The sequence below is a fragment of the Ursus maritimus genome, unplaced genomic scaffold (assembly GCF_017311325.1).
Source record: "Ursus maritimus isolate PB19 unplaced genomic scaffold, ASM1731132v1 scaffold_19, whole genome shotgun sequence".
Lineage (NCBI taxonomy): Eukaryota > Metazoa > Chordata > Mammalia > Carnivora > Ursidae > Ursus > Ursus maritimus.
In genome coordinates this window covers 14,826,281-14,838,322 of record NW_024424341.1, presented here as the reverse complement: position 1 = coordinate 14,838,322, position 12,042 = coordinate 14,826,281, and the positions used below count along the sequence as shown (strand labels likewise).

Below are 12,042 nucleotides of genomic sequence, written 5' to 3'. Positions count from 1 at the left end.
CTCAAACAGTCTAGAGGAAAAAGAATTCCCTGGGCAGCCTCTTTCCCCGGCCTGATCAGGGCAGCAGCGGGTTCCTCAGTAAACCAGGTTGCAAATGGTCCAGGCAAGACCCCTGTGCTAAGAGAATGAGCCTAATATTGACTTTCCAGCTGGGAAATCGGACCCTAGCCGGGTGACCTTGGACAGCTGCCTCCCTCCGGGGTGTCCTGCCTCCCGACCTGCAGGCCTGCAGACCCTGCTGCTTTCCCCAAAGCTCAGCTGGCCCCCGGGGCTGTTACTCTGATAGGAAGGTGGAAACTCTGCAGGCCCGTCCCTGCTGCTCCCACCGAGTCAGGGATTAAGCTCTCGGGCCACTTCACCGGCAGTATTCCATTTCTTTCAGACGGACAAGAAGGAGATGCGCAACAACTACCTGAAATCTCGTCGCTTTAAGGTGCGTGCCAAGGGTGCAAGCTTCCGCTGGGTCTTGGCAGGTGGTGTTGCTGGGGGCCCTGGGTGCTTTGGGGCTGGTGTGATGTGATTCCCACCAGAATCACACTGGGCAAATGGAGGGTTGAGGGTAGAATGCTGTCTGCCCCTTCCCGGGGCATTCTGACCTCACCCTTCCGCGGAAGGTAGAGACCCTGTCACTCTCCCACCCTCAAGTCCTGGGGCTCCTGTTTTACACACTGGGCTTTCAGATGGACATGCTCTGCCTCCTGCCTTTGGACTTGCTCTACCTGAAGTTCGGTGTGAGTCCCCTCCTGCGCTTGCCCCGCTGTTTGAAGGTAGGCTTCCCATCTGGGGCCTTGAGCTACCCCGTGCTCTGCTCTGGCATCTGGTTGTCCGCCCTGAGCAGCACTGGGGAGCAGGGGCAGAGTGGGGGGGCATCAGGGTGGCCCAGAGGGGACAGGAAGTTCCTTAAAAGTGTTAGAGCTTCTTCATTGTGCTGTGTGTTAGGGATTATTCCGGAAGCTTTGTAAGTACGTATTCCTCCACCCCACGAGATGAGTGTTGTTAGTACCCACATTTTACGAGAGAGGTTAAGTAACTTGCCTTAGGTCACACAGGTAGGAAGGAATGGAGTCCGGATTTGAACCCAGGCAGTCTGCCTCCACTGTCTATGCTTTCAGTAATGACAGAAGCACAACAGAGGGACTTCTGCCTTATGATGGTCTGCGTCTAAAAGATGGGGACAGCGAGGCTTGAAAAGCTTGGGTGATTTGCCCAAGGTCACAGGAGCCTGGAAGTAGCCGGGATAGATTTGGACGTGCCACCCGATACCTGTCTCATTGTTGGTTGTCGCTCAGCGTCATGACAGCCATCCCTCCTGCCACTGGGGCAGAGCCGGTGTCGCAGTGAAGGTGACACAGTGTAAAGGAGAGACCTGGCAGCGGTCCTTTTAATGTGACCAGAGTCGACAGCCAGTTGGAGCCCCTGGGATCCCCCAAATGGGTTTTCCTGGCAGAACAATTAAATTCACCTCTCTCTTGACGTGATACTGTTGCCTCTTCCCCCAAAACAGTAATGAGGGAATTTACGAAAGAGGCAAACACAACAACCTTCATAACTTGGAGAAACAGGGCGGAGGAAATAGGAAGTAGGCAGGCCCCTGGATGAGAAGACGGCACGCCGTGTTGGAACGGAGCACGGGTGCCGCTGCAGAGCTTCCCAGTTGGCCCGGAGGCGGGGGACCCGAAGCGGCACCAGTCTTATCTGGGGACATGCCCGCCCCCTGGGGCTACAGAGGGGGGGCTGCTTTAGAGCCAAACAGCACAGCAGGGAGGGCTGGATCCACAAGCCAGGTATTACCACCCCCCGCCCATAGTGGTGGGATCCATATCTGGGGTCCAGGGGTGGTGGTGAGTGTGCATAACTCACGTGCCCGGTGTTTAGCACGACTCGGGACAAAATTCTGGGCCTTAGGGGAGAGAGATCTAAGCCCACAGCCCCCTGCATCCGATGTAAACTCTGGAGGGACTTTAAGAAGGACCCCCTGGAGGACGGCCAGCCCATGGCTTGGGAATTTCCCTCACGGTCATCCTCAAATGTCCAACAACACGTATGCAGTGGGCTGCCGCTTTGAGTATGCTCTGGGTTCGAATCCTGCCTCTGTCACTTAGCTGCTGTGTGCTTTGGGCAGGTGACTGAAGGTCACAAAGTGCAGTGTCCTCTCTGTAAAAGGAGAATGGTACCACGTACCTCACATGTAAATAAGCAAGAAGGTAAGGAATAGAAAGTGCGGTCATCACAGGTGTTCAGTAAAGAAGAGCAGCTCCTGTTACACTTTTATTATAAAAAACAAGCCTTTGAAAGATCTAAGTAAGGGGCGGTAGGGATGCTGTTTCTTGATAAAATGGTTTCCTTTATAAGGAAACGTTGCAAACAGGGTCCTTCACCTGAGATGTACCCCTGAAAATGCCACGATAGGCTTCGGGAGGTCTGGGAATCCCCTTACACACATGCACACTGTGATAACAGGACTAGGCGTAATTTCTATGGGAGGAGGGGCACAGTTTCCTGCGGTTCGGTAAATGGAGTTTCTGGCCCCCAACCCTCAGAGGGCTAAGGATCTCTGATGTTGAATGCTCACTGTCCAGCCTCCTCTGGGGGGCGCTGCAGAAAGAGTCCTCCGTGCAGGGGAACAGGGGAGGGTAGCGCCCCACCCCACAGACGGCGGGCTGTCCTGATGCTTTGCTCTCTTCCCAGTACATGGCCTTCTTCGAGTTTAACAGCCGCCTGGAATCCATTCTCAGCAAAGCCTATGTTTACAGGTGAGGCACACGCACGCACACGCACACGCACACACACGCACACGCACACGCACACAGGCCCTTTGCAGCAACAACAGAGCGAGGCCTTCTCTACTCATATTTCTTCCCCTTTCAAGCTCCTCTGGCCCCGCAGGCCCCAGTGCTACCGGAAGCCAGGCCTCTTCCTGGCCCTTCTCTGAAGGGCTGTTTGTTTTTCAGAGAGCCAGGAATGTCCCATTTCCCCCCATTGTGAGGAGGGCACACAGAGGTCCGCATGCGCGCTCGCCGGTATTTCCAGGGAGCTGGGTCATTTTGACCTCAGCTCAGGGAACTGGGCCCCTCGATCCAGCTCGAACACAGAGGGGATGTTTGTAAGGACAGCGGGCCATCTCTCGCGTCGGAGAGTAGGGCACAAGACCGGCCAGGCGCAGGGACAAAGCTTCTCCACGTTGCTCACGGAGTGGCCCTTCTCTGCACGTGTCTGCCCCTTCCCTGCCTCTCTCCAAGGATACAGCCCCCCGCTGTCCTTCACTCCCCCGTCTGCACACGGAACTCAGGGCCAGCCCAGCCCCTGGCCTTGACAACTTGCTGTTCACCCACCACCAATCCCTAGCTGGTGAAGTCCCCAAAGAGCATGCAGTTGGCCCAGTCCCATCCTGCCAGGTGTCTGTCCTGCTGGGTGTCCATCCTGCCAGACAGTGGGGCGAGGCCATGACGTTCCACCAGGGGCATGCCGAGGCAGGTGTCGGGGGAGGTGAAGGTAGGCTTGTTTCCTGGAGTCCCTACCCTTGGGGTGAGAGATCATGGCCACCCTCCCTGCCGCTGTGTCCATGCATTTCTTTCTTCTGCAGGGTGGTCAGGACCACGGCTTACCTGCTCTACAGCCTGCATGTGAACTCATGTCTGTATTACTGGGCGTCAGCCTATCAGGGCATCGGCTCCACTCACTGGGTTTACGATGGTGTGGGAAACAGGTGAGCCACATTCTTCTTCCTGGGGCTAGAATTCACTGAGAGTCTCGGAAAGCGGTCCCATGGCCGCCATGTTGCTGAAGGTGTCTTGCTCCCAAGGAACCACTGACATGAGGAAGTTTAAGGACCATGTGTCCGTGTCCTCACTGAGCTAACATTTCCTGAGCACCTGCCATGTGCCAGGCAGAGGGGGGCACAGACAGGAACAAGACTTGCTAGAAAGATCCTTTCAGCCTCCTAAAGCCCAGTAGAGTTGGCAGAGCCACCTCCCATGTGTGTCTACTCCTCTACCCCATGGACATGGCCAAGCGGGAAGGAAGCCAGAGCACACTTCTCAACATAGCTCCCTGGGCATCGTCAGCCATGTGGCAAACAAGGTGAAACCTACTTGCCAATCCAGAGAGCTGCTGTATGTTGTGGCACATGCTCAAGTAATAACGATGACAACGGTACTTCTAATCATAGCAGTAAGCGGAGAACGCTTATTCTGTACCGGCCCTGCCGTAAGTACTCAACATAGGGTCTCACTTAATCCTTCCAGTCAGCACACAAAAATAGGCACTATCATCATTCCCATTTTACAGAGGAGGTAACAGATGGGAAGTCACTTTCCAAGGTCACACAGTTAGCTCATCAGTTCCAGAGCTGGGATTTGAACCCCAGGCAGTGTGGCTGCCTTTTTAACGTGTGTACCATCTGCCTGGTGCTGGAGAGGCATAGGGAAGGTGGCACGGGGTAGTCAATTCCAAAAAGTCACGTTTGATTTTGGCCTCGGTAGGTGGAAAGCAGGGGCAGAGATGCTCTGGGGGAGGGAGCAGCCTGAAGAAAGGCACGGAGTTGCAAAATGGCAGAGTCGGGGCTCTGGGAGCCATCTTGTGTGGTGGCAGGGACTATCCAGTACCGTGGCCGCGAGCCACAGGGGGCCACTAAGTACTTGAGACGCAGCATGACTGAGCTGTGAAATATACATGTTCAGAAGATATGAAGAAACATGTCAACTGCCTTATTACTTGTGCCTAAAATATCGGTTACATGTTGATATGATATTAATGTTGGTATTTTGCGTCACTAAAAAACACTGAAATTAATTTCACCTGTTTCTTTTGACTTTGTGAAAATGTAGCAACTAGAAGATTTTAAATTACGTAGGTGGGTCGCATTGTATTTTTATAGGATAACAATGTGGTTCTAGGTGATGGGGTACTGGTATGGGGTTCTTTTTTGCTGTTCTTTGTTTCATAATTATTTATTCTGATTATTGAAGAAAGGTCAGGAACATTCTTGACTATATTTCTTTGCTTCTAAGATGTAGTTCCTTCTATGACCTATTATTAAGTCAATGCAGCTTTTTGGGAAAAAAAATAAGTATTACAATAAATGGACACATAGATTGTAAGATCCGTCCCAGTTTTAAAGAAATGTGAAAATGTGGAAAAATATGTCACCCACAGGGATATTGACTAACATAATATCGTGCATATTTCCCCATCATTAATTCTTTTTAAAACCACGATACTGATATCCTCCCCGCGCAACGAGGCCAGTGTTTATTTAATTATGCCCTCGTCCCTGGGCACGGAAGGGTCTCCAGTTCCTCAGTCTGACACATGATGCTGCACTGAACATGTTTGTATCTGAACCTTTGTCCTCTGGCCTGATTTTTTCTTCACAATAATTCCTAAAGAGGGATGGCCAGGCCAAGGATATGAACATTTTTAAGATTAAAAAAAATTATTCTTAAAATTAATACGCCATTTTTTTAGAGCAATTCCAGGTTTCCAGAAAAGCTGGTGGGAAGGTACAGGGAGTTCCCGTAGGCTGCCATATTTTTAAAGGTCTGATGGGTATGGAAAGATGGCCCGGCTACCCCCTCACCTCTTGCCTCCAAAGCTTGGAAGCAGGAAGATGACAGGACCCAGGGGGATCTCAGAAAGATGACTCTGCTGGTGATTACTGAGGGGAGGATGGACTGGGGGGGAACGGGGGGAAGCCAAGGAACCAGTCAGGGGGAGGAACAGACAAAGGGTTTGTGCAGTCAGGGGGAGGGAGGGCAGTGAGGGAAGGCAAGAAGAAATTCCTGGGGTCCTGGTGTGAGCCTGGAGAGCCAGGATACAGGCTTTAGGGACAGGATCCGAGGAAGGGAGGAACAGAAGGTATTCATTAAAACTTGCTCTGTGACCTTGGCTGAGGCCCTTCCCCTTTCTGAGACTCAGTTTCTCCTCTACAACCTGAGCGTAGTATTATGTTCAGATTTCTTGTGAAGAATGATGAACTCACGTGTGTAACATGTCCAGGTCATGCCTGCACAGGAGTCAGTGACCATTTCCTAGCTACGATCATTCTTACAGGGAAACCAGCATAGCAGGAGAGGGGTTCCTAACCTGGGATCCAGAGATGTACGGTGGTCCCACCACCGCCCTCCCAGAAATTGGAGCTAAATTTTGAGGACATGCTGGCTTCCCTAAGGAGAAGGTGGCAGCTTTCCTTAGATTCTCAAAGGGGTTTGTGCCCCAACAACCTGAGAACCCAGGTCCCAGGACTGGGTGTGGCACACACCCATCACAGGCAAACCGAGGGTGGAAGGGCAAGCAGGGAAGGGGAGGGCAGGGACTTCCTTCTGCAGCAATCTTGGAAGGGGCACACTGTCTTGGCAATCCTACTTTTCTCTAGACAAAATCCTACAGGAAACCCCCAATATGTGCAAAAAAGCACAGAGTGAAGGATCCCTCCAGAAGTCCAATATCACGGGTAATAATCACTTTCAAAATAGTGACGTTTTTTTGAGTGTCTGCTCTGGCCCAGGGGCTTGAGGACCCAAGTTCCCACATAGCTGGGTCCTGTTCTGCCTTTGCCTGGCCTGGAGCAGGCAGAAGTCATGTAGCATGGAAGACACGGGGACTTCAGGGAGGCCACTAAGACGTGCCATGCCAATAGAGGATTCCTCCTTCTATTGGGGGGAATGTTTGGGAACGTTGCTCCCATAGCCTTTCTGTTGGGGGTCCAGGAGCCCCCACTCAGCGCTTAGCTCAGTCCCTGCTTAAGGCTGCTTTGCACGCCCTCTGGTGGCTAGGCACAGTATGACGGGGGCTCCACAGGGGAGGCCTGTGTTGCCCTGAGATTTCTTTTTTTTTTTTTTTAAAGATTTTATTTATTTATTTGACAGAGATAGAGACAGCCATCGAGAGAGGGAACACAAGCAGGGGGAGTGGGAGAGGAAGAAACAGGCTCATAGCGGAGGAGCCTGATGTGGGGCTCGATCCCATAACGCTGGGATCACGCCCTGAGCCGAAGGCAAACGCTTAACTGCTGTGCCACCCAGGTGCCCCATGCCCTGAGATTTCTATGTACCAGGTGGGAATGAGGTGCAGGGTGGACCAGCGCCCAGCCCCAGGCCTCCCAGCTAGTAGTCAGAGGCAGAGCCCCCCTCCAACATAACTCCCCAACCACCTCTGCTTCCCCCTCCCAGTGCTCTTTGCACGATTTCTTGCCTGTCCCCACTAGACGGTGAACTTCTTGAGGATGTAGGCGAGTCTGCTGTTCCCTGACTGCGGGCATGTGGCAGGTACCAGCGACAGGGAAGCTGACATTTACTGAGCACCTGTCACGTCCCAGGCGCTCCTCTAGTGCCTCACTTTGTTCTCACCATCCCCCTTGAAGTCTGTGCTACTGCCATGTCCGTTTCAGGACGAAGAAGCCAAGGCTTGCTGAGATGAGTGCTTTGCCCGTGTTACGTGGCTCAGAAGTGGCAGAGCTGGGTTTGAGCCCACGCAGTCCCGTCCAGAGCCCAGGGGAGGACGGAGCCCAGGGGAGGACCCATTTGGCGTCGTCATCAGACTGGGTGATTCGCCAGTCTTGATTTTGGAGCTGAGCAGGGACTCAGCAGTGTGGGCATATCAGGCCACTGGAGCGAGGGCAGGCTCTGGACGCCTCCTGCGTGCCCAGGGAGGAAGACAGGAAGGCGCAGGAAAACCAGCTGGGATGGTCCTGTCCTTGAGCCCTGCTGACCTCACCCATTGCTGACCCCTGGGAGGGCACAGCCTGAAGGTGTGAACAGATGTATGAGGGACTCTGACTTCTCTGTGATGATGAGATAAGCTCAGGGCATCTGCTATGCCCGTACCTCCCTTCCAGGGTTCACGCGCCCGTGGAGAGGCGTCACCAACAGTGGGTGACAGCTCAGAGAAGCTGACGACAGCCTAAATTCTAATCCCAGCTCTGGACCTGGCCCGCTGGTGTCCCTGCGTGTTTCCTTTGCTTTCTGGGGCCTCAGTTTCCCTGTCTGGAAAAGGGATGGGCAAGGGAGAGGATCAGAAAAGGTCCTCAAGATATCTTCCAAGTTCGATGTTGCTCTTGCTCTCTGTGAACCAACACGGCGGGTTGGCAAAGGGAAGTTAGTGGAAATTGAAAGAATATTGAGGGAGCCCAGGCATCAGGAGTCAGCTGGTCTATCCTCCCGCCAAGTCTTTCTAGCATTCTCCTGGAGCCTCAGTTTCCACATCTGTAAATGGAGGTGACAACTTGCCTCTGCCTCTGTGAACACACTCTGCAAACCGCGTGCTCTGGGGGTGTGAGGCTGTTTTCCTTGCACGTAGAAATAAAGGGTTTTCTTTTTGCATATTGCACGTCTGTCAGAGCCAGGCCACCCAGACCCAGCAGGGCGGGGTTTTTGCTGACCGGGGCCCCTTCCTCTTCTCTCTCTAGTTACATTCGCTGTTACTACTGGGCTGTGAAGACCCTCATCACCATCGGTGGGCTGCCTGACCCCAGGACGCTCTTTGAAATCGTCTTCCAGGGGCTGAACTATTTCACGGGTGTCTTCGCTTTCTCTGTGATGATCGGACAGGTAGCTGGGTCACTAGTCGGGCTTGCCACCCACCTGCCTGCAGCCCCGCCTCCCCCCACTGCTGCCAGTAATGTCACCATCTGTGGCCATTCCTTTCAGCCTAAGTCCGGGAAAGACCACGGGACCTGGACTCAGGAGCCTGGAGCTCTGGGCCCTGCTAGGTGAAGGGGATGGGGGTGGAGGTCTCAGTCCCATTCTTCTCTACGGTTGCTTCCACCGGAGAGGTTGGTCCCTTTGGGATATCTTTGGAGAGCTGGGCTGAAAAACTTTCTGCAAAGGCTGGGGATTGGGGCTGTTCCCTCGGAGAGACCCCTGGGGGTGTCTGTGTGCAGGCGGCCCATCTCTTACTCTAATCAGTGCATGAGGCCACAGTCGGGCGGCCTCGGAATTGGGTCCTGCCCTGAGGAGCAGTACACCGGGTTCACATTTCCTCCAGGAGGTCAAAGTGGCCTCTGGCACCGAGGGGCCAGCCCAGCAAGGCGTTTCCTCCTAGTGGGGGCTGTGCTCAGCAGCGTCACTCCTCACTTCCCGTGTCCGCCCTGGGGGCAGAATTTCTCCTGTCGGCAACCTTCTCTGTCGGTGGACATGGGTCTCCCTCTCTCCTGACCCCCCTCCCGCGTGCACCCCTGGTCCGAGTAGATACCCGTGCTCATGACGCACACCCCAAAGCCCCACTCTGCCCCTTGACGCTTCCGCCTTGCGCCTAGATGAGAGACGTGGTGGGGGCCGCCACCGCGGGGCAGACCTACTACCGCAGCTGCATGGACAGCACCGTGAAGTACATGAACTTCTACAAGATCCCCCGGTCCGTGCAGAACCGGGTCAAGACCTGGTACGAGTACACCTGGCAGTCCCAAGGCATGCTGGGTAAGACAGGTGCCCCGGCTGCCACCTCCTTCCAGGGCCCTACCTCTGACCTGTGTCCCTGACTGGACATATTCATGTGAGGGGGACCCAGGGAGGCCCGCGCGGTGCCCCAAGCTGGGCCGTCAGGAGACCCCTGAAGGCTTGAGAGCCTTGTCTTCTGGACGCCCTGACTCCCCTCCCTTCCCCTGCCTTGAAATGCATCCCCATCAGAGTGAGAAGTACGGTTGAAATCAGGACAGAAGCAAGACCCTCTCTCGCCTTCTCTTTCCATAGACATACACACACATATATATTTAAAGATTTTATTTATTTATTTGAGAGAGACAGAGATACAGAGAGCACAAGCAGGGGAGCAGCAGGCAGAGGGAGAAGCAGACTCCCTGCTGAGCAGGCAGCCTGATGCGGGACTCGATCCCAGGACCTGATCATGACCTGAGCTGAAGGCAGACGTTTCACTGACTGAGCCACCCACGTGCCCATACACATATACTTTTTGTAAATTTGTTGATGTTATGCTTTGCTTCTGAAATTGTTTGGCCACAACAATGCGTTAAACTCCCCACTGTTTCCACTTTCTCGTCAGTGCTGGGGTGTGCTCAGTGCTTCTTGTGAAGTGGGAGAATCTCACTTGTACGTTGTTTCCAAATGTAGTGATGTTTTCGTGACTTCGAAATGGAACCCTTAATGAAATGGGAATATGCTACTTATATGTTAATTAAGTCACAATCTTTTTCCCGGTCTCTTTTTCTTTTTTATCGTTGAGAGCTAGTAATTTTGTTTTCAGAGCTGAGACAGCATTCCGGAGGCCCCTGACAAGCCGGTGGGCCACGGGGACTATCTTAGAGCCCCTCGATGCTTTCAGCTAATTCAAGGGCCCCCTGCTTCCATGGGCTTTCCTCTGCCCTCGAAGAAGCCACACTTCAGCTCCAAGCTTTCCTGAGCTGAGGGTGTTGTCACAGCTGTGGACAGTGAGTGGTTGAGGTGTCGCTGGTATCCGTCGCGGGCGCACTCACTCTGTACAAGGCATGGTCCCGTCCATCACCTCATTCCATTCCAGAGACAGCCATGTGACATCTGAATCATTTTCCCCTTTCACAGGGGCGCACGTGAAGGACCAGGGAGGGCTTCCCCCTGCCCGGGGTCGTGCAGATCCGCACTTGAGCCCATAAATAATTGTGGTGCAGTGGGAGGGGCATCGGGATTGGGGTCCAATTAGTACGTTTCCTGTCCCTAGTAGCAACAGTCATTCTGTGCCAGGCTCTCCGCTGGGCACTGCAGACCCCATCATGGGCAAAACAGTCTCAGCCCCTGCTCTCCTGGGACAGGCCCTGGAGCCCTCCGGCCCCAGGTGGGATACTGGCTCCATTCCCCCTGGGCTGCGGGGCTGTGGGCAAGTCCCTGCCCTCCCGAGCCTCCCTTTCTGTAAAGTGGGCATTATAGTAGCAGGCACCTGTCGGGTTGTTGGGAGGATTTAACACAACCATCTTTGTAAAGCACTCTGTACAAACAGTGCTCGACAGGCTCTAGTTCTTGCGAACGTTCCTAGAGCGTGAGAAGGACAGACCAGCAGGAACAACCATCGCAATAAGACGTGTGATCAGTGCTATAGCACAGAGACTGCTGAACATAATAGCCGGCTGTGGGGATCTCAAGGGAGGGCTTCTTGGAGGAGGTGACGTTAGTACTGGGTTCTGAGGAAGGAGTAGACATTAACCAGGGAAATACACGAGGGTGTTCCCTGCAGAGGGAATAGCACCCGAAAAGCCCAGAGAGGGGACTCTCCCAATACAGCGTGGCTCTGGCCGAGGAATGGTGTGGCCAGGGCCCCGCGTGTTGGGGGGTGGCGGGGCGGGGGAGGCCGGATGTGCCTCTGACCGTTGCCAGGGTCTCCTTTGCAGACGAGTCAGAACTGATGGTGCAGCTTCCAGACAAGATGCGTTTGGACCTTGCCATCGACGTGAACTATAACATCGTCAGCAAAGTGGCTCTCTTCCAGGTACGGCCCACCCAGCACCCCTGTCCTGGGGTTCTGGGGCACCCCAAGCCCCCACCCTTCTCTAAACGGGCATTCTTTCCCCCTCCTCTTGGGGACAGGGCTGTGACCGACAGCTGATCTTTGACATGCTGAAGAGGCTCCGTTCTGTCGTCTACTTGCCCAACGACTACGTGTGCAAGAAGGTGGGTGGCCCCAGGCAGCTGCAGGGCAGTCTGGGATTTACAGTGCACCTGCCGGCAGGAGCTGGGCTGAAGGGGGTGCCTCCGAAGGCCCGGGAGGGCGGAACTGCTGCGGAGGGCAAGGAGCCGCAGCACCCGTGAGCTGACCCCGGGGCTCCCAGGTTGTTTGGCACAGGAGCCTTTGTCCGGCTCCAGGCATTGAACTCCGGTGTGCATCAGGCTTTGCTTCCTTGACACAGGACCAGGGGAGCCAGGATGAGGAACCCCACTTTCCAGAAAAGGAAAGTGAGGAGCCTTGTGAGAGGTAGGGCTTTGACTGTGTCGATGGAAATGGTTCCAGGGTCTTGGTCTTCCTGTCTGGAAAATGGAGCAGAGGAAGGGCTGGGATAGGTCAGAGGTTGCAAACTGAGGGCCTTCCCATAGTAACCAGCCGATACATTGTTTCGTGATTTTC

The 12,042-nt window shown here is 54.2% G+C and overlaps 1 protein-coding gene across 1 annotated transcript in view; it reads left to right on the top strand.

Moving 5' to 3' along the window:
- CNGB1 (cyclic nucleotide gated channel subunit beta 1) overlaps positions 1-12,042 on the top strand; it is a 62,280-nt gene that overhangs the window by 37,536 nt on the left and 12,702 nt on the right. Inside the window, 8 exon segments of the mRNA XM_040633370.1 lie at positions 383-433; positions 681-767; positions 2,689-2,753; positions 3,584-3,706; positions 8,405-8,546; positions 9,254-9,413; positions 11,312-11,409; positions 11,508-11,591. Coding sequence (XP_040489304.1) covers positions 383-433; positions 681-767; positions 2,689-2,753; positions 3,584-3,706; positions 8,405-8,546; positions 9,254-9,413; positions 11,312-11,409; positions 11,508-11,591 — 810 coding nt within the window.